Source organism: Hypomesus transpacificus, chromosome 23, assembly GCF_021917145.1.
Source record: "Hypomesus transpacificus isolate Combined female chromosome 23, fHypTra1, whole genome shotgun sequence".
In the NCBI taxonomy this organism is placed as follows: Eukaryota; Metazoa; Chordata; class Actinopteri; order Osmeriformes; family Osmeridae; genus Hypomesus; species Hypomesus transpacificus.
The window spans coordinates 2,059,469-2,079,677 of NC_061082.1; the positions used below are offsets into that span (position 1 = coordinate 2,059,469).

The following is a 20,209-nucleotide window of genomic DNA, read 5'->3' on the forward strand; positions in this document are numbered from 1 at the left end:
CTGCTGTTTTACCATGATGCCGAGCACTGTGATGGATGTGGTGATCAAGCCATCACACTGCAAACATGTATGACTCTGTGTTACGGCATCGTGTCAAGGGACCATGTGTACAGAAATACAACTGCAATGGAAAGGCAAGAAGACATTGAAAAGCTGTACTTTACAGAAAGACTGTGGAAGCTTCTTTAATTTATCTCTGAACCGAACAGCTAATTATCACTGGATTGTGTACAGTATGTTTTCAATCATTCAGAATGCCTTCAGTTAACATTCTTAATGAACAGTATAACAAGGGTGGAGGGATGGCATAAGGATTTAGAGGTTGCACGTTCAAATCCCCTACAGTACTGTGCATCAGTTTCTGATAAACTTTGAGTTCTAATATTCTACCTGAAACATGCTTTCGATGTGCCTTTTCAGTCCTGATATGAATTCTGCTCCCATAAAACTTGTGTGGCCTTGAACTTGACTCTGTAACAGGTGAGTTGGGGTCCTCTCCTGGCTTCACTCCACTAACATGTCCCTGGATCAAGTCGCTTAGAAATGAACTTAATCTGTTAAGCACACAGTGGCCAGCCGATGAGAACCTCAATTTATTGTGGATGCCTGCCATATTGGCATCCATCTACTGATGCTGTTTAGGCTGGTGATTATTATTAATCCTTTTCCAACTCCTGTAGACGTAACCCTGGCAAACTATCAGAGGACCACGCTGATCATATGAACGGGCCTTATGCATTTTCAGTGCCCAAAAAGCTGCCCTTCTCCTTAGCTTTTATTGCAAGGTCTCAAGTCGAGTGTCCGGAGCGGCCATCTAAATCTATCTTTAGCCCATCCTAGCAAGTGAATGGAAGCACCCGACTTATCTTCACTGCTGTCATCGAGGCAGCCGGTATTTTTAGGGGACAGCAGCAGCTGCAAAAGCATTTAACGGTCCTCCATGAACAATGACACTCAGGGTGTCTCAGGGCTGCCACACAGATCAGGAGACTGCTCTCGAGTTGAGCTGACTGAAAAGAAATCCCGCTATCTTTGGTTCTTGGATGTGACCAGTAGCCGTCTGACAAGATGGATAGATAGCAAACTCGGTTAGCGTTTGAGAAGATTCTGGATTCCGGTTGGACATTTTTAAAGAGTCGATCTGTGTGTGAGGTTACTCAGCCAGTTTGGACTGCTGAGTTTGCCTTCGCGGCTCAAAGGGAGAGTGCCAGAGAGGAATGTCTGTTGACGGTTGCTCCTGGGCGCTGAAGAGAGGTAGGTCATGTGAGGGGTACGCAAAGCAGCCCTACTGGGGGCAGGGGTCATTCCAATTAAACTAGACAACTAAACTCAGGGGTTAATCTGCTCTCTTAAACCTCCGGTGGGAATAATTAAACCACTTTCAACGCTTTGTACTCAAGGATTTAATTAAATGTGTTGTGAAGACTAATGGAGCCATGGTCACCACTAATGTTGTAACTCTTTTTTCGGTGCTGTCCCAAGGGAGGCTAATATTTAAACTCTTTTTCTGATATAGACCACTTGACCATCTTCACATTAAGGTAAGGAAGATATCATGTCCTTACAGCTTTATCTGACTAAAACACTTTTTTATATGTAAAAATAAACTAAACAGTTGTCAATTGGTCTCCAAATACCAAAACCTTTGTTTTTTTTATTTTAGTTCTACATGAAACACAGAACTTGCAAACATGTTATTCGCAGGAAAACAAAGTATGAACATAGTGTTACAGGCATGCTGATGTCTAGCCACTCTATTATTACATATGTCAGAGGGACGGGTTCTGCATTAGTGTAGTTGTGAAAGAGGAGTGACACAAAAATACACGCCTCCTTATGGAAGAAAGAGGTTATGGACATCTAGCAGGGTGTGGAATTATGCTAGCTCCAGATCCACTTCCACCAGAAGACCCATGTATGTGTCTGGGTTCTCTCCAGGAGCACATTACCTTCTGATAGATAGATGGTTCCTGGTAATCACAAACATCTCTCACAGCACACCTCCAGCTGCTGCAGCCAAACCTGAGAAGTCAACCATAAAATGAGAATGTATTATATTGAGAGCAACACACTGTTCAATGACGTGAGGAGAGGATAAATCAGGACTAGAAGGGATAAGCGAGGAGCACTACTATGGGGAAATGACATGGAAAACCACTTTTAACTTTGACAGTGAATTATTTAATAGGCCTGCCAATACAGAGTGAGGGAGGCTTGGCATATTCTGACATGGAGGTCCCTTAGCTGTGCGACTGAGAGTTAGATGTGTTTGTGTGAGCACGCGGGTTCCAGGGTGAGCTTTGTGATACCTGACACATGCCCTCTTGCAGGTCTTTATTTAGGTTGTACTATATTAAGCACTTTCCCATTGAAATACAGCACCAGCTGTTCTGGCTGTGTGTTGTGGCTGCTGTGGAGATAGGTGCTGGGCACTCCTTCCCACAGATCCTACTATCACACACATCCTTCGGGGTTTGAGTTGATAATGAATCCAAACAGAACAGAATTGTTGTAATTGTGCGTAAATGTATGTCTTTTTTCCCAGACACTAAAGACCCTAATGTGGCACTGTCAACCGTCACATATTAATTCTGATGTCCAAAACAGGAAGCCTCCTCTGATGATGTCTGTGTGTTTTTCTAGAACCTTGTACAGTGAAGAAGAGGACAGCTCTGCACCAGTGAGGTCGAGCGGGAGAGAGGGACTGCATGCCTGTTGTCTTCCTGGGGTGAGGTGAGGCTGGCCTGCGAGCAGAGATGGATGTGTTTGGGGGTGCTCCGCGCTTCTTGGCGTACCCACGCCCTGTGATGGTGCAGAGCAGCACGGACGCCATGCTGAAGTGTCAGATCGGAGGCGATCCCAGACCGGCGGTAGTCTGGGAACGCAACAATGAAAAGATCGACCCTGAGGGCCGATACCGTGTCTTTGAGGATGGGAACGTGTACAACCTCATCATCTCTGCAGTGACCGTGGAGGACAGCGGCCAGTACATCTGCAAGGCCAAGAACAGCATTGGGGAGACATACGCTGCGGCCACCTTGAAGGTGGAGGGTGAGGCCCAGGAGATGGAGCTGCGCGAGGAGAACAAGCCTCGCTTCCTCATCAAGCCCCTCTCCACGCGTGTGGGCCGGGGCGAGGACGCAGTGTTCTCCTGCAAGCTGTGGGGCAACCCTCGCCCCGAGGTGGTCTGGGAGAAGGACGGAAGGAAACTCAACGAGATCTTCGAAAGCACGCACTTCAGCGTGGGGTACCAGGACGGCGGTTGGTTTCAGTTAAAGATTTTCAAGACTCGTGCACCAGACGGAGGAGTGTACACCTGCAAGGCCAGGAATGAGTATGGCGAGGGGTTGGCCGGGGCGGTGCTGCTTGTTGACGCCGGCCCCAGTCACGAGGAGGAAGGGAACAGGAACGGTTACACCAACGGTCACTGGAAGGCCCACCAGGCCAAACAGAGGAGCAGCAGGCAGGTAGCCACTCGCCTCAGGGAGGACACCGTAACCACCGCAGCCAAAGTTAAAATGTTTGCCGTGACAGAAGGAAAGCATGCCAAATTCCGTTGTTTTGTGACGGGGAAGCCCAAACCGGAGATTATCTGGAGGAAAGACGGCAGGCTGATCTTGTCTGGAAGACGCTATCTGTTGTATGAGGACAGGGAGGGATACTTCACACTAAAAGTTCTCTACTGTAAGCAAAAGGACAATGGAGTTTATGTTTGTGCTGCTTCGAACACTGCAGGAAAGACTCTCAGTGCTGTACACTTATCTGTGAAAGGTAAGTTACATGTCAGATGTGAGTCTTATGTAGCCTGGTTCTGCCTTCCTACGTACTTCCGCTCAATTTTCATATTGCTTCTGTACTAGGTCTGGGATTTCGGTATATTAATCGTTTTTTGCCAGAAATATTTTTGGCCGTCCAATCAGCGAACAGAGGGAGTGGCTGAGAATGATGACGTTGAAGTTGCGCCCTAGTTTGAGTTGTAGTTCAGTAATGGCGGCAGAGAAAGGGGCGAGCGAAGCTATTTGGTCCGTTGTGGCAACACTGCCAAATATCCAGAAGTTAGCTCCGGAGCAAGAACAATCTTTGCTGAGTTTTGTTGGTGTCCATGATGTTGTGGCCCCTCTCCCCACGGGGTTCGGGAAAAGTTTGATTTTCCAGCTCGCTCCGTTAGTGGTGAAAGAGTTGGCTAAGGCGAACGCTAGCGATTGGTTATGGCAGATCCAGAGTGGCTCTCGGCAGATCCAAAAGTTTTAAACTTCAACAGAGTACCCGACTTCAAGGAAGTTAACGCTTGTCAATGGAGCGATCCCAGACTCTCTGTACAAATGAAATGTATGAGAATCTGGTTAGGACCAGGCTAAGTTTTATGTGGCATATCAGAAATCATATCTTACGCTAAGTTAATATGTCCTTGTCAATCACCAAAATGTTATTTATATTGCCAAAGAACCAAACATTAAGCTTTATAAAGAATTTTCAGTAGGCTGCTGCTAAATCAATATGCTAACAAGCCAATTAGCAGCATGCATCCAGTGCTCTCAGTCACCAAATTCTTTGCCACCTCCCACTGTAAATCAATCCCTGATCCACTCAAGGGTTAATCATGTCTCAATCATCTGAAACTTTACCGGATGGATTTCTAAGTCCCTGACCAAGCTAAGCTTCCAACTGCAGAACGATGTCTGTAAAGTCACTTAGCTTGTGAAAGGTCTGAGGGCAGCCCATGTGATCGAAGTCTCTCGAGACGGGATCATGTTTCGCACATGGCCCACAGTAAAAGTCCAAATTGACAGACCTTTACTGACCTGTATTAGAGAAGTCTGGAAAGTGTACAATGTACAAGTTGAGTTACAGTTATCACCTTGATTTGAATTTGTAATTTTGGGGGGGGGAAAGTTTGAAAAGCTGTTTTTGTCCTCGAGAAAAAAAAAATCAAAAATATTTTAAGGTTACGTGAGATAAGACCATGATAAGCTAAATACACAGAGGCTCCTAAGTGCAGTTGAGATTCTTTCTTTTACAACTGTCTGGTAGCGGTCGATGGTGTCGGTTACAAACAGTTTATTTCCTATCTAACGCTCCATGTGTTAATGATCTTACCATACCTTAACTAAATGAAGCTACGTGTCTCAAGCAAACCTGCTCATCTTGTTTTCTTCACTGGTATTTACTATGAAATATATTACAATTCACAGATTTTAACATTATTTAATACCAAGGACCTAGATCAAGTGCTGTTGTCATTTATTTTTAGAAATTCACACACAATGTTTACACAACCCCTGGTGACTATTCACTTAAGCAGACATTACAGCATTTGGTTCCCGAATGCAATCTGAGGAGGCAACAAAATTGTATAATGTATTAATGAAAATGTTAACCACAGGATTTAAAACTTTCTGTGAGTTTGGACTGGTATTTAAATCTACTACAAAAAATAGCTTTTTTTCAAATGAAGGCAGTAAGCTTGTCAACCAAACACTTTCTAAGACAAAGTTGTCATTTACACCTTGAATAATAATAATAATATGATAATATTCTTCCTACTTCCTGTCCTAAGAGCCGCCTGTGCGGTTCAAACAGCCCCTCATCGATCTGGAGGTGTGGGAGCGTGACCTGGCGGTCCTGGAGTGTGAGGTTCCCGAGGACTCGGTCCCCATCACCTGGTACCTGGAGGACAGGCGTCTGCAGCCGGGGGCCAAGTACGGCATGGAGGAGTGGGGAACCAAACGGCGACTCACCATCAGAGACATCGGAGTGGATGATGATGGGATTTATCTCTGTGAGATGCCTGATGGAGGGAGGAGCATTGCAGAGGTCGCCGTTAAAGGTGAGGTGTGTGGTTGGGCCTTGCATTTCCCATGGTGAGGTGTGATGGTGTTGTGGAACATACCAGGATAAGGGTATGAATGTATGTACTTATATATGGGATGTGAATATATGGATTTTATTACCAGACTTCAACTCTATTCTACAGCACAGCTTGAATTCAAAGTCCACTTCAACTACGTTTCTTTCAAGGCACAATCATGCGCAAACTTCCACGAAAAGTGGATGTTCTGGAGGGGGAGAATGCTGCGTTCTGCGTCGAGGTGGAGGAAGAGGAGATGGACATCCACTGGTACAAGGAAGGCACAGAGCTGCGAGAAACACACCAGACCATCCTGAAGTCGTTTGGTAGAACTCACATCCTGGTGTTTGTCAACACCACCCCCCAGGACTCTGGCCTTGTCACCTTCTTTGTGGGCAGATCCAAGACGTCTTCTCAGCTCAGAGTAAAAGGTGAGGGCTCATTCTGTTCATGTGTCCATATTATCTTTGAGGGCAGAATTTTACAGATGGTCCCCTGTCAAGAGGGATGTATACTATAATGTGGTATAATACATTATGATTCAATTGTGAATATGCTATACAATTCCCCCTCCAAATGAACTGTAATCCAACACATTAAGATTAAATTAATGTCTATCCGAAAACCGTGTCTATTAACCCAATAATTCCTGTATTTCTCCTGCTCCCAGCTGCTAGGCACTGCCCCCCCAGCTGTCCCGTGGGGGTGCAGATGAACACGGAGAGGGCCAACGCTGCTCTGCTCTCCTGGGTTCCTGCTCAGGACTCCAAGAAAAACCCTCCCTCAGGCTACGTGTTGGAGAGGCAGGAGGTGGGCACCGGATCCCAGGAGTGGCTGCAGTGCCTGACCACGGACTCCGCCACGTCGGTGGAGATCCTCGGCGACAGCGTTCCCTGTGAGGCCGACTATCGCTTCCGTATCTGCAGCGTCAACAAGTACGGCCGAAGCCCCAACGTGGAGTTCCCAAGAACCGTCCACTTGGGTGAGAAACGTTTGTGGAAATGTTTTGTGTGTGGGGTAAGAGGGCCATGAAAAAGTATTTGGGGCTCTGCATTCTCAAGTATCTGGGCAAATGCAGTGTTTTCTGAATATACACGAACACATGAACGTCACACCATTTTGGGGGGATAAAAAATGACACAGGAGCGTTCTGTATTTTGTATTTCAGTGCCTGTTGCCAGGATACAAGCCCCTCTCCAGGATGCGTTGGTGCCAGAAGGGCAGGATGCCTGTTTCTCCATCGAGCTGTCTGCCTCAGTTATTGGGACTTGGTTCTTGAACGGCACTCAGGTTCAGGAGGACGAGCGCTTCTCCACGAGACGCTCTCGGACGCACCAGTCTCTTCGCATCAGAGTGGTACGAGACACAGAAAATGGGGCTGAGATCACGTTCATAGCCTACGGGATTCGAGATTCAGCTGCCCTGTACATTCAAGGTACGCTTGAATTGTTTGTTTTTAAATAGAGATGTCAAAAAATCGATGTCTTAATTTGAGTTTGAAAAGTTTGTGTTACAAAAAAATTGCTCTTTTTATGACATTTGCAGCTCCTTTAGTGAAGTTCACACCACTGTCAGAGATGGATCGTAATAAATTTGTCGAACTCGGCAACCCAATTGTGCTCTACTGCGAGCTCTCAGACCCAGCTGTCCCAGTACACTGGTACAAGAATGGGGTGGAGTTACAAACAGAGGAAGGGCTTCACATCCAATCAGAGGGCACCATGAGGAGGATCGTCATCCAATCAGCAGAGTTCTCTCACTCGGGAGTGTATTGCTGTGATGCCATCGACGATGTCATCAGATTCAATGTGGAAGTTGAGGGTGAGTGACAAGTGGTTCATGTTGAACTCATCTAATTTCTGTCAAGGTTACTAACACTCTTCCTCTTAAACCCCTCTGACCTGCTTTCAGTCTAAGTATGTATATATTTGATCACATTTGACGTAAGAACATTTTACAAGCATACAACAGAGCCGTAAAACAATCCATACTCAGACATAATGAATCATCATCATATCTGAACACCTGTAGCTCCACCTGTGAGGTTCTCAGCTGCTCCAGAAGCTGAGAGGACCAAGTCCGTCCCAGCAGGAGGTCCTCTTGTACTGCAGTGTGAGCTCTCAGACCCCACTGCCCAGGTCCACTGGTACAAGGATGGGACCAAGCTCCTCCCTCAGAGGGGAGTAGACCTCCGGTCAGACGGTCTTACAAGGACACTGATTGTCCAGTCTGCAGAATTATTCCATGCTGGGTCATACAGCTGCAAGACAAAGGGTGATGCCATCCAGTTCAATGTGGATGTTAAAGGTGACTGAAAGGTTTTTTTTGGCTATATGAAATTAACATACTCCCTCTTAGAAAAGCTATTAACATCCAACCTTGAGTGTGTGTCTGTTGCTTTTTATCTTGTTGCTCGATAACAAATAAGCTTTTTATTTCCTCCTCTTATGATACAAAACTTGTTTAATGTTTGAACTTGAATCTTGATCGGTCTTTTTACACTGATATGGTTGAACTGCTTTAGCATAGCCATAATGTAGCCAAACTGACCTTAAAACACACTTAAACATATCTGTAGCTCCGCCTGTGGGATTCTCAGCACTTCCAGAAGCTGAGAAGGTCAAGTCTGTAGAGGCAGGCTGTCCTGTCGTGCTGCACTGCACGCTCTCTGACCCTACAGCTCAAGTCGGCTGGTACAAGGATGGAACACAGCTCTTTTCAAACTCTGGAATAGACATCCAATCAGAAGACAATGTGAGGACCTTTGTTCTCCAATCAGCAGAGCCGTCGCACTCTGGAACGTACAGTTGTATCTCAGAAGATGATTCTGTGGAGTTCCGTGTGGAGATCCAAGGTGATTTTACCCTTTCTGCTTTTGTTGTATGTAATGTGAGATTTAACCCTCCTTCTGTCTGTCTGTTAAGAGTGACTAATAATCCCTGCTGTTTTTGTGTTCAGTTTTGTGAGTCTTTGAAGTGCTTAAAATTCTTTGCTGTATGGGTTTGCAATTTTGTGGTGTGTAGCAAAAGTTTGTTGGCATTACAAAACATCTATTCAAATGATAGTAATCAAAGCTAGGAATTGTATATATTTGTTTTTAAAGTTATAATTGAAAAACATATTTTTTCAACATTGAGTCTGTTTTGCATCCTTATTGCTAGCCATACCCATGAAGTTCACAGCTATGTTTGAAGCTGAGAGGACTAAGTTTGTAGATGCAGGCGACTGCTTTGAGCTACAATGCCAGGTTACAGACCCCACTGCCCCGGTCGTCTGGTACAAGAATGGGGAAAACATCCCTCCACAAACTGGACTGGACATTCAGTCTGACGGCACTGTGAAGAGACTTATTGTCAAATCGGCAGAGCTCTTTCACTCAGGCCTGTATAGCTGTGAGACTTCTGATGATACCGTCCAGTTCACAGTGGAAATCAAAGGTGATTTGTGGCTTTTTGGTACAGAATTCAAACAAAACTACCACTAGTGCTTTTCCAGAGATTTGACACATGTAACATGTGTGGCTACTAGTGCTGTCTGTCTCAAACTTGAGTTTTTGTGAACTTGCTTTGAAATGCCTTTAACTTTCCTCACTAAAAGTGTGAAAGCTATCTATCTGTCGCTGTACAGTATGTACTGTTTGAATGTATGGGTTTACCTCTTTGACAATGGTCTGAGAAATCACAGATTAGTTAGTTTGGGTAAACTGTAGTGAGCACCCTCCTTCCCCCATAACTATTCCACAATTGTAATACGGATCATCATCTTTAGCTCCAGCAGTGACACTGTCACCAGAACCTGAGGTTGTGAAGAGCCAGTCGCTTGAAGGAATCTGCCCCATTGAACTACCCTGTGAGATCTCAGACCCTGTACCCCAGGGGTCACTCCAAAAGGACGAAGCACAGAACCACTCTGAAACTGAACCTGGCTTCGATTTGGGAGGCATCAAGAGGGCCCTGGTTATCGAACCCGCACACCCTTCCAACTCTGGGGCATATTATTGTGCGACTGCGGATGATGTCGCCAAGTTAATTGTACAAAACCAAGGTGATTTCTGTCAAATGTTTGTTATTAGTTTCGGTTGCTACTAACTCTCTTCTTGTAGCTGCTGGAGTGTTCTTACATGTTCTGTCTTTACACAGCTAATGCTAGATGCTTTATTTAGTATCCTGCCTCTTGTAAGCCATTTTAAGCACTCAGAATAATTCACACTACATTGTCCTCCCAACGGTCACCTGTAGCTCCACCTAAGACATTTGTGGTTGGTCCCGAAGCTGATTTGACCAAGTCCATAGAAGCAGGCTGCTCAATTGTACGACAATTTGAGATCTCTGATCCGATTGTCAAGGCCTGCTGGTACAAAGATGGAACACAGATCTACCCCCAAAGTGGACTTGAGAAAGAGCAATCAGACGGCAGCACACGGACTACGCTCCATCCTTATAGCTTACCCTGTGGGGGGAGGTTTGACTGCCAAACAGCTGGCGAGACCTGCCAGTTAAATGTGGACATCAAAGGTGGTGTTCCACATACTCCTGTATCCACTCACTTCAGAATCAGACAGAAGCATTTAGTAACATGGTAGAGGCTGTGTCACCCAGCTCATTGTTTTCTCTGTGGCTTTGTCCAAACAGCAGAGCTGTCTCACTCTGGAGATGACAGTTGTGAGATATCTGATGGGTCTGCCCAATGCACTATGGATATCAAAGGTGACACAAACTATTTAAACATTAGCATACTCCATCTCCATAACCAAGAACATACGCGCCACTAACAACGGTGGTGTTTTATCATCCGTCACTTCTTTAAGGCAGATAAACAGTTGTAAAAAAATTACGCTTTTCAATGATCGTTATCATTGCTGACTTCATCTCATTTCCTGCTATGTTTTGCCTTTTAATGAAACATTTGATTTGTTTGTTAGCGGCTGACTTCCTTCGCACTAACCTCCATGTTGTGTTTGTGATGTCCGAGTCTTTATTCTTAACTGAGCCAATCAGAACAACAGCAGCTTTCTATTCTTGAAGCCCATCTTTTGTCTTGTTCATCATCAGACCCTTCCATTATCTCTGCTGTCCCACATCTTTCACTATTGCAATGACAATGAACTCTTCTCACAAATGAAAAAAAGCACAGTATTCATATTACAGGTTTGATATTTAGACCAGTGTTGGTCGCCCATCTTAAGTGTTTGTCTTTGCAATGGATTTTCACATAACTCCTCCATACCTAACACAAAATGATGTACAGTACCTTTTATTAAAGAGCTTTTAATTGGGGGGAAAGAACAACCATTGAAAACCTTTCTCCTTGTACACCACAATGCTTATAGCTGCACCAGTGTGTCTCTCAGCTGGCCAGGACTCTGAGAAGAGCACATGGTTAGAAGATGGCTGTCCCTTGCAAGATCCATCTGAGGCCTTCAATCCAGACATCGAACTTCGTGAACGACATGCATTACATTCCCCACACCAATCAGATGAGCACACGATGCAGGCATCAACTGTCCAATCAAGGGGATTCTACCAGTCCACACATTCTACTGTGTCTCAATCAGAAGAGCCATTTCAGTCTGTCCAGACATCTACCATCCAATCGGAAAAGCTTTACAAATCCATGCAGACAGCATTCGTCCAATCAGAGGAACTCTATAACTCCATGCAGACAGCATCTGTCCAATCAGAGGAGCCCTGTTCCTCCATGCAGACAGCATCTGTCCAATCAGAGGAACTCTATAACTCCATGCAGACAGCATCTGTCCAATCAGAGGAGCCCTGTTCCTCCATGCAGACAGCATCTGTCCAATCAGAGGAGCCCTGTTCCTCCATGCAGACAGCATCTGTCCAATCGGGGGAGCCCTGTACCTCCATGCAGACAGCATCTGTCCAATCGGGGGAGCCCTGTACCTCCATGCAGACAGCATTCGTCCAATCAGAGGAACTCTATAACTCCATGCAGACAGCATCTGTCCAATCAGAGGAGCCCTGTTCCTCCATGCAGACAGCAACAGTCCAATCAGAGGGAAATTATTGCTCTATGGAGATATCAACTGTCCAATCAAATGAGCTTTTTCACTCCATACCAACATCCCCTGCATCAAGCGAGCTCCAGAACTCCACCCAGAAAGGGACTATCCAATCAGAGGAGGTATTTTGCTCCATACGGGCAGCAGCTGTACAATCAGAAGAGCCTTGCAAATGTATGGCAGGAACTGTCCAATCAGATGAACCATATGATGTCAAACGGAATGGAAATATCCAGTCAGAAGCACTCTGTCAACTGACAGCATGTGATTGTCGCTTGGATGATGATGTCATTGCATATATGGTGGATGTTGAAGGTGATTTAAATAATTCGCTTTTTAAAACAGGAAAATGGATGGGCACAATGTTGACATTGTGTAAATCAGAAGATTGCAATAAGCAAACTTTGACATTTGACAATATCCACATGTACCACTTATTCAATATAGCTTACACTAAACTGAAACAAAAAATTATTGTTATTGATATTTTGAGCTTGCGTGGTTCATAATTGAATTGTTGATATGCCAGATAAAAGTCTCATTATCTTAAGCAGATAGATTTTACACACAACTAATCCAATCTCCCCATCTGAGTACTTATCGTATGTACTATGTCATAACTGTTGTTATTACAGTATAAACAGACAAAATAGTAACATAGCTTAGAGGAGTTGGCATGACTAATCTTGGAGCCCTCATTTATGTTTCATCCAATATTTCTTGACAGTGTCGTAATTCTCTCTTGATATCATCTTAAGCACTTCCAGCTCCACCCGTAAGAATCACAACACCTTGTGAAGCTGAGAGGAACCAGACCATTGAAGCTGGCAGTCCCATAGTGCTACGCTGTGAGATATCTGACCCTCATGCTCAAGTCGCCTGGTACAGGGAAGGCCTAGAGCTGCATGAACAGCCCGGGCAGGATATACGATCAGAAGGTGCCATCAGGACATTGGGTGTCCATATGGCCATGATGTCACATGCAGGGGTGTACAGCTGCAAGACAACAGATGACACCATGCATTTTCATGTGGATGTAAAAGGTGACAATGTTATTTTGACCGATCTTCAATTTTAAACATCTTAGTGATGGTCACTGATTATAATGTTCGGAAAAAGGTTATCAGAATCCCATGTGGCTGTCAAATCTACAGGTTTGATATGACTTGTTGAAATGCATGTCTTTGGTATCAACAGTGGGTTTACCTATAAACTAATAGCTACTTCTGCAGTTAAACCACATCATGGGCAACATTGCCAAAGTAACGGCAGACACATTTTCTGTTTCATTTCAGGTGATTCCATTAAGTTTTTCAATAATCAGAATGTTCTTCATGTTAAACCCTGTAGCTCCACCTTTGAAGTTTACAGCAATGTCTGAAGCTGACAAGGAAAAGAGCGTCCAAGCTGGCAATCATCTGTGTCTTCAGTGTGAGCTCTCAGACCCCACTGCTGAAGTGGCCTGGTTTAAGGACGGGGCCCCGCTCCTGCCTCAGAGCGGAGTCGACATCTTGTCGGATGGAACCATTAGAACCCTGAGCATCCACTCAGCAGAGCTGTCCCATTCCGGAATGTACCGTTGTGAGACACTGGATGACGCCGTCCAATTTACAGTGGGAGTAAAAGGTGATGTGCACACCATCTACAGACGCTATTACGATACATTAACCGTCCTGCAGTGGCAACTAACGGCTGATGGTGTCTTGTTGTCCTGGCTGACTCCTAACAGAAGACATGCAGTACATGTTTCCACTGCCCTTGTTTGCAGTAACCCAATACACAAGGTGTCAAGTTCATGTTGATGGGATGGCTATTTTACCTGTGATTTTTCTTGATGATAGATTTCTTTAGATTCCAAGCAGTTAAACTGTGAAAACAGCTCAGTCAAAGCTGAATCGTTCAAAAAAAAAATCGTAGATCTCATATCCAAAATGAGATTGTTTTCCTCTTGTGTACAAACCGTTAAACTGAAGATTTGGAGGACCAGGAAGACACTTGCTCCCGCCTGTAACTCATTTTGGTAACTAAGATTTATGTACACTTTTACGTTTGAAGCAAGGTGAACACCGTATATGCCAACCCATTCACCTGCATGTAAATATGTCAACATCTATTACACACATAGGTTCATTCCTATGGCTGTGTTTAACACATGTCCTCCTCAAACCATCTGAAAGCTCTTCTTGGTAACCCACTACTTCACATTGCACTTCCTGCTCTTCTACTCATGCTTTGTGACTGTGTCACATCTGCCATCTCGTCTGTAAATATTTGTCATTTAAGCTTTGTCTTGTGAAATCAGATTTCTTTAAAATGGAATAACATTAATGTAGAAACAATTAACTTTGTAAAAGTACCCGTTTGCGGTCAATGACGTCCATAGCTCCACCTGTGAGGTTGTCAGCTGCTCCAGAAGCTGAGAGGACCAAGTCCGTCCCAGCAGGAGGTCCTCTTGTACTGCAGTGTGAGCTCTCAGACCCCACTGCCCAGGTCCACTGGTACAAGGATGGGACCAAGCTCCTCCCTCAGAGGGGAGTAGACCTCCGGTCAGACGGTCTTACAAGGACACTGGTTGTCCAGTCTGCTGAAATCTCTCACAGTGGAATATATGAGTGTTTGACCGCCGATGATACCGTCACTTTCAAAGTGGACATCAAAGGTGATTTGCATATACCGTACTTATACTCAGAATTTTACTACCCAAATATGAACTCCTCTCTGGTGTACCCATTTGGATTTCAATCTTTTTGTGTCTCTGGATTCTTGGTTTAATTGTTAGTTGTCAGTCATGATTTGAAAATGAGTTAACTAACACCTGTTTAAAACTTGACTTCTTAGTAGGTTTGAGCCACAGTCTGTGGTTTTAATGATGTATACCCATTTTTCTTCGATGCCTTACTATTTTCTCTCCTTGCGTCGTCCTACATTTTAGGCCCATTTCCACAGATCTTGCCTGATCCGTCAGTGGAGACATACAAGTCCACTGGAGTTGACTCTTCCATTGTCTTGCAATGTGAGTTGCCAGATTATTCTGCCCAGGTTTCCTGGTGTCAAAATGAGGTTGACGTGTCTTCTAAAACTGGCCTTGATGTAAGAAACAAAGCCAATGTGAGAAGGCTTGTTTATCACGCAGAAACTGACTTGGGGCTGTATTCCTGTAGTGTTGCCAGTGATGTTATGTCATTCCAGGTTCAAGGTGATTGTTCTAAACACTCCCACCCAACCATGTCATAGTTCTTGGATGAATGTCCCATGTGGGATGTAGGATAAACTTGTCTCAATCTTATCCCTCCTTCCTTCTCCTAACAGTTCTTTAAAACATCTGACTCTTATGATACTTGCTATGTTGCGTTATGATGCTAACCGATTAATTTGGAAAAACTGGCATGGTTTGAAAAGTAACTAAGTCATTTACTCCAATGTTCAATGCTCAAATGGAACATGTAATTATAGAACTTGACTGCACACTGAAACTATTCTGTAAATTCTTTGAAAAACCCTCAGCTCCTCCATTGAGATTTTCAGCACTTCCAGAAATTGCACGGAACAAGTTTGTTGAAGCGGGCTGCCCAATTATACTTCAATGTGAGGTATCAGACCCTGCTGAACAGGTTTGCTGGCAGAAAGACGGGGTAAAACTCCTTCCAGAGAGGGAACTTGACATCCGATCGGAAGGCCCGTTGAGGGCAGTGAGGATTGAATCGGCGGAGTTCAGACACGCAGGACTGTACTGCTGTGAGGCTGTAGACGACCGCATAGAATTCAAGGTGGATGTTGCAGGTGATCTGAGTATTTTGAGTTTTGTCAAGTCACTAATGTTTTGATTAATGCTTTTTTTAATGAGCAAGATGTCGCTTTGTATTAATTAATGCATTGTTGGGAGTATATCATGATTACATTATGTAGGCTCTGTTTTGGTTTTAATGGTTAGTTTCAATCACACAACAAGCATCAAGTTGAACTGATTAAATCTCTACACTCATATTTTTCAACAGAGCCAGTACATATTTAGCCTTCTCTAGTTCTTAAAATACGAATGAAACAGCTGTGTTCAAAGCAGTTTCACTAATGGCATTTAAGTACCTAACCTGTGACTAGCCAAACAATTCTTTAGGTGTCAAAAACAAAAATGACACCTCTAGAATAGATTCAATATCATGCCCTCTGTTTTGCCAGGATATTTACCTGTATGTACAGAAGTCTATTGATGAATACTGAAAAACTTGACAAATCATGTCAGTTAATTATTGTAACATTGGCATGTATAAGAATAGTACCACTATTAAAAATGTTCTAAAATGAATTCAAAACACCTGTAGCTCCACCTGTGAGGTTCTCAGCTGCTCCAGAAGCTGAGAGGACCAAGTCCGTCCCAGCAGGAGGTCCTCTTGTACTGCAGTGTGAGCTCTCAGACCCCACTGCCCAGGTCCACTGGTACAAGGATGGGACCAAGCTCCTCCCTCAGAGGGGAGTAGACCTCCAGTCAGAGGGCACAGTGAGGACCCTGATTATCCAATCAGCCACATGTTCTCAATCTGGGGCGTACAGTTGTAAAACAGCAGATGAAATCAGGGATTTCTATGTGGATGTGAAAGGTGACATGCAACATTTTCCCAAGACATCAAGTTGGACATGCAACTAATAACCTCATGTTGCATCATGTAGAGTACATGCCCATTTGGTTTTTCTCATGTGAACTTGCCCCTAATACAAGCGGTAGTAATCATGTAGGTCCATGAATCCATGGTCACCTTTATTTACCTTTCCCTGTTCTGGTCTCTTTCCTTAACGCTTGTTACCCAAGTCTAAATGTTCAAGCAGTCCTTTGGAGAAGTGAAAGCATGTGGGCCCCTTTGTTTCCTCCCAAGGCCTAACCACACTACACCCACGCTCGGCTCTCCTTAACCACTTCTTTTTGTGTCTACAGTGGATACAGGCTCCTCCAGAGCTATCCAGACATCCACGCATGGCTAATCTGGGCAAACCTGGCATAACTACTGTATATTGACACAAAACAGGAAGGATCTGATCATTACATCATTGAAGTCATTTGTATTTTCTAATTCCAGCACCTCCAGTGACATTTGCTGATATGCCAGGCGAAGACCTCTTCAAAAGTGTTGTGGAACAAGACCGTCTTACTTTGTCCTGTGAAGTATCCAAAGTTGATGCCACAGTCCAGTGGTACAAAGATGGGGTTGAAATGCAGCCTGGTGACGATGTTGCCATAGAAGCAGATGGAGCCAGAAGGAGTCTGATCCTTAAGTGTGCCCAGCTTGCAGACACAGGAACATACACTTGCCGTGCGGGGGACACTGCTTTAATGTTCAAGGTTAACATACGAGGTAATGATTCACGCAACTCGCGTGAAAATGATTCTGATTGAATTTCCTGAAAATCCAGAACAGGTGTTTGAATGTTGTCTGTCTTGGTTGGAGAAATATATGTTTAGACACGTGTTTGCCATGGTGTTTTAATCTCTGTTTTACTAACGTCCAGAGCCTCCAGTGATGATTGTTCATCCTAAAGAAGACGTCCATCTTGATCGGCACGTCCCAGAGGAAATCATCCTGAGCTGTGAACTTTCACGGCCAAATGGTGTTGTGAACTGGTTTAAGGATGGACAGAAGTTGCAAGAAAGCGAGAACATCAAGCTGAAAGTTGAGGGCCCTTACCGTAGACTGAAGATCCTCTGTAGTGGTGTGGAAGACTCTGGAGAATATGTCTGCCATACAGCCGATGACTCAATATTCTTCCACCTCAGTTTAACAGGTAGGAAAGTGAGAGGTTCAAAATACTTGATCACGTACACCTTTCAGAACAATTGACATGTTCCCTTAATGACCAACCTGTCATGTTATCATACTTTGGTGTCTCATTCCAGAGCCACCAGTTAGGATTGTGTCCCCAAGCCAGTCCCAGATGGAGCTCTGCCAGCAGGCATCTGAGAGGATGGTCCTGAGCTGTGAGATATCAAGACCCAATGCGGTGGTGCGCTGGTACCGGGATGGGCTGGAGGTGGAGGAGAACAACAACCTTATCTTGGAGGTGGACGGCGTCTACAGAAGACTCATCATACCAGAGACGACTGTCAAGGACTCAGCTGAATATGTCTGTGACACAGCGGATGACTCAGTGACATTCTTTGTGAACATTGCAGGTACTGTTCTTGTATTAGTTTACTGAGCGTTCAATACACTTTCCACTGCCATAAAAAGACCAAAATACAAAAGCTACATTGACTGTACACTGTCTCGCAGTCATCTTTATAGTGAAAACATACAACATCTTGACGCTTTAGTAGGCTGTAAATCTTACATTCATTTAATTTTAGTATGCATGCAAATGTACATTAAACACCAATCTATAAGGGATTTGGGAAACGAACATTTGACATTGGACAGTGCGAGTTTTCAATGTATAATTTCGTAGTTTTCTTGTCATGCAGAGCCCCCGGTCAGGTTTGTGCGTCCCAGAAAGATGGCCAGTGGGGTGGAGAAGTGTTTTGGAGAGAGTTTGGTGCTGGACTGTGAGGTGTCCAGACCGAACGCTGAGGTCAGCTGGAAGAAAAGTGGAGAAGAAATGGAAGAGTCAAGCAATCTGACCATTGTTGAGGATGGCGTAATACGCCAATTAACTATTCATTCACTAACCCTGGAGGATGCCGGACAGTATGTCTGTGATGCCAAGGACGATGTAATGGACTTCCAAGTCAAGATCAAAGGTAAATATTGTTAGAAATCACATATTCATGGTGGTTCAGCTGCCAACCCCATTTCACCTCTGGGTTGTTTTTTATTTATAGAACCCCCAGTGAAAATCGTGGGGAAAAGTGATGCAACCACACAAAAGCAGTTCTTGGTATCAGATGACATCATTTTAGTATGTGAGCTCTCAAGGGCCAATGGTGTTGTCAGCTGGTACAAAGACAACCATTTAATTGATGGCAATGAGCACTACTCTTGCGAGGAGCAAGGGGCTTTTCGTTCATTGGTCGTTCTGAACGCGGAGCTCAGAGACTCTGGAGAATACTGCTGTGATGCCATGGACGACAAGATGGTGTTCTGTATTACTGTGCAAGGTACCCCATGCTAGCTCAACTGTCTTTCCAAGACCTGAAGCAACACCTTGTCAGACTTCTTACTCGAGTGACACAATGTGTCTGTGTCTTTTTCTCCTCAGAACCACCTGTCTCCATCATTGGGAACTCTGGTCATCCAGAGAAACACATTCTGGTTGCAGGAGACGACCTCATTCTGGAGTGTGAAGTATCTCGCCCGAATGCCACCGTCCAGTGGTTATGTAATGGAAAGTTGCTGAGTTATGACTCTCGTACAAACATTGACAGTCACGAGACAACAAGGAAACTCGTTCTGTCAAGACTTCAGCCTTCGGACTCTGGAGAATACACGTGTGATGCAGGGGAGGACAAAATGAGAACCCTGCTGGAAGTCCAAGGTAAAACATTTTAAATATTTGGGGAATATCTATGACACATATGTATGAAGCCACATTATTTGCACATTTGTACATGTCATCAGATGCCAATGGAAATGATCTGATAATTATGTTCACAACTAGAGCCTCCGGTGAAATTCATGAATAAACAAGCGATGATGCTCTCTGCCTACGAGAATGAGAGCGTGACTCTTTGTGCCATGGTGAACCGAGATAAGGCAAATGTTCGATGGCTGAAAGATGGTCGATTGTTGAATGAAGATAATATCCACATCTCCAGTGAAGGCCACACTCACACCCTCATCGTCAACCCGTTGAAGTTGTCTGATAGTGGAGAGTATGTCTGTGATGTCACCACAGATGAGATGTATTTCACTGTTCAAGTGAAAGGTAATCTTGTAGTTATGTCAACTTGTTGTGATGGATAGATGTAGTTGCATTGGGTCCTTATAAATATGTTTTGGATCAAATTGACCAACTTAAATTTGAGACTTGATACAGTAGAGCCATATTTACTAAATTAATAGAGTAATAGACAATTCAAAATATAGGCTTACATTTATTCTAGTTATAAACTGATCATTATTTTGTATTATTTTGCAGAGATGAAATTGACATTTACCAAACCACTGGAGAACATTTCAGCCCTAAAAGACAGCAGTCTCACGTTACGATGTGAGGTGAACAAGCCAAAGGGAGATGTACAATGGCTCAAGAACAACCGAGACATCACCCCTAGCCGCCGTCACACCATCAGGGCGCAGGGGCGAGAACGGAGCGTCACCATTCACAAGCTAACAGCGGAGGATGCTGGAGAGTATTCCTGTGAATCCACGGATGACAGGACTGTTGCCACGGTCATTGTGGAAAGTAAGGGCGTT

The 20,209-nt window shown here is 44.3% G+C and overlaps 1 protein-coding gene across 1 annotated transcript in view; it reads left to right on the top strand.

Moving 5' to 3' along the window:
* Positions 1-707: 707 nt before the first annotated feature.
* LOC124485582 (obscurin-like protein 1) overlaps positions 708-20,209 on the top strand; it is a 32,853-nt gene continuing 13,351 nt past the window's right edge. The window contains exons 1-29 of the mRNA XM_047047276.1: positions 708-1,254; positions 1,517-1,541; positions 2,644-3,771; positions 5,558-5,827; positions 6,019-6,279; positions 6,519-6,830; positions 7,017-7,283; positions 7,394-7,669; positions 7,880-8,155; positions 8,427-8,702; positions 9,010-9,285; positions 9,617-9,892; positions 10,087-10,362; positions 10,480-10,554; positions 11,178-12,185; positions 12,629-12,913; positions 13,221-13,496; positions 14,254-14,529; positions 14,803-14,883; positions 15,375-15,650; positions 16,190-16,465; positions 16,940-17,215; positions 17,370-17,642; positions 17,755-18,030; positions 18,319-18,594; positions 18,676-18,951; positions 19,053-19,328; positions 19,452-19,718; positions 19,932-20,198. Of these exons, the coding sequence (XP_046903232.1) occupies positions 2,757-3,771; positions 5,558-5,827; positions 6,019-6,279; positions 6,519-6,830; positions 7,017-7,283; positions 7,394-7,669; positions 7,880-8,155; positions 8,427-8,702; positions 9,010-9,285; positions 9,617-9,892; positions 10,087-10,362; positions 10,480-10,554; positions 11,178-12,185; positions 12,629-12,913; positions 13,221-13,496; positions 14,254-14,529; positions 14,803-14,883; positions 15,375-15,650; positions 16,190-16,465; positions 16,940-17,215; positions 17,370-17,642; positions 17,755-18,030; positions 18,319-18,594; positions 18,676-18,951; positions 19,053-19,328; positions 19,452-19,718; positions 19,932-20,198 (8,521 nt within the window). The 5' untranslated portion in view covers positions 708-1,254; positions 1,517-1,541; positions 2,644-2,756. The remainder of the gene's footprint in view (positions 1,255-1,516; positions 1,542-2,643; positions 3,772-5,557; positions 5,828-6,018; positions 6,280-6,518; positions 6,831-7,016; positions 7,284-7,393; positions 7,670-7,879; positions 8,156-8,426; positions 8,703-9,009; positions 9,286-9,616; positions 9,893-10,086; positions 10,363-10,479; positions 10,555-11,177; positions 12,186-12,628; positions 12,914-13,220; positions 13,497-14,253; positions 14,530-14,802; positions 14,884-15,374; positions 15,651-16,189; positions 16,466-16,939; positions 17,216-17,369; positions 17,643-17,754; positions 18,031-18,318; positions 18,595-18,675; positions 18,952-19,052; positions 19,329-19,451; positions 19,719-19,931; positions 20,199-20,209) is intronic.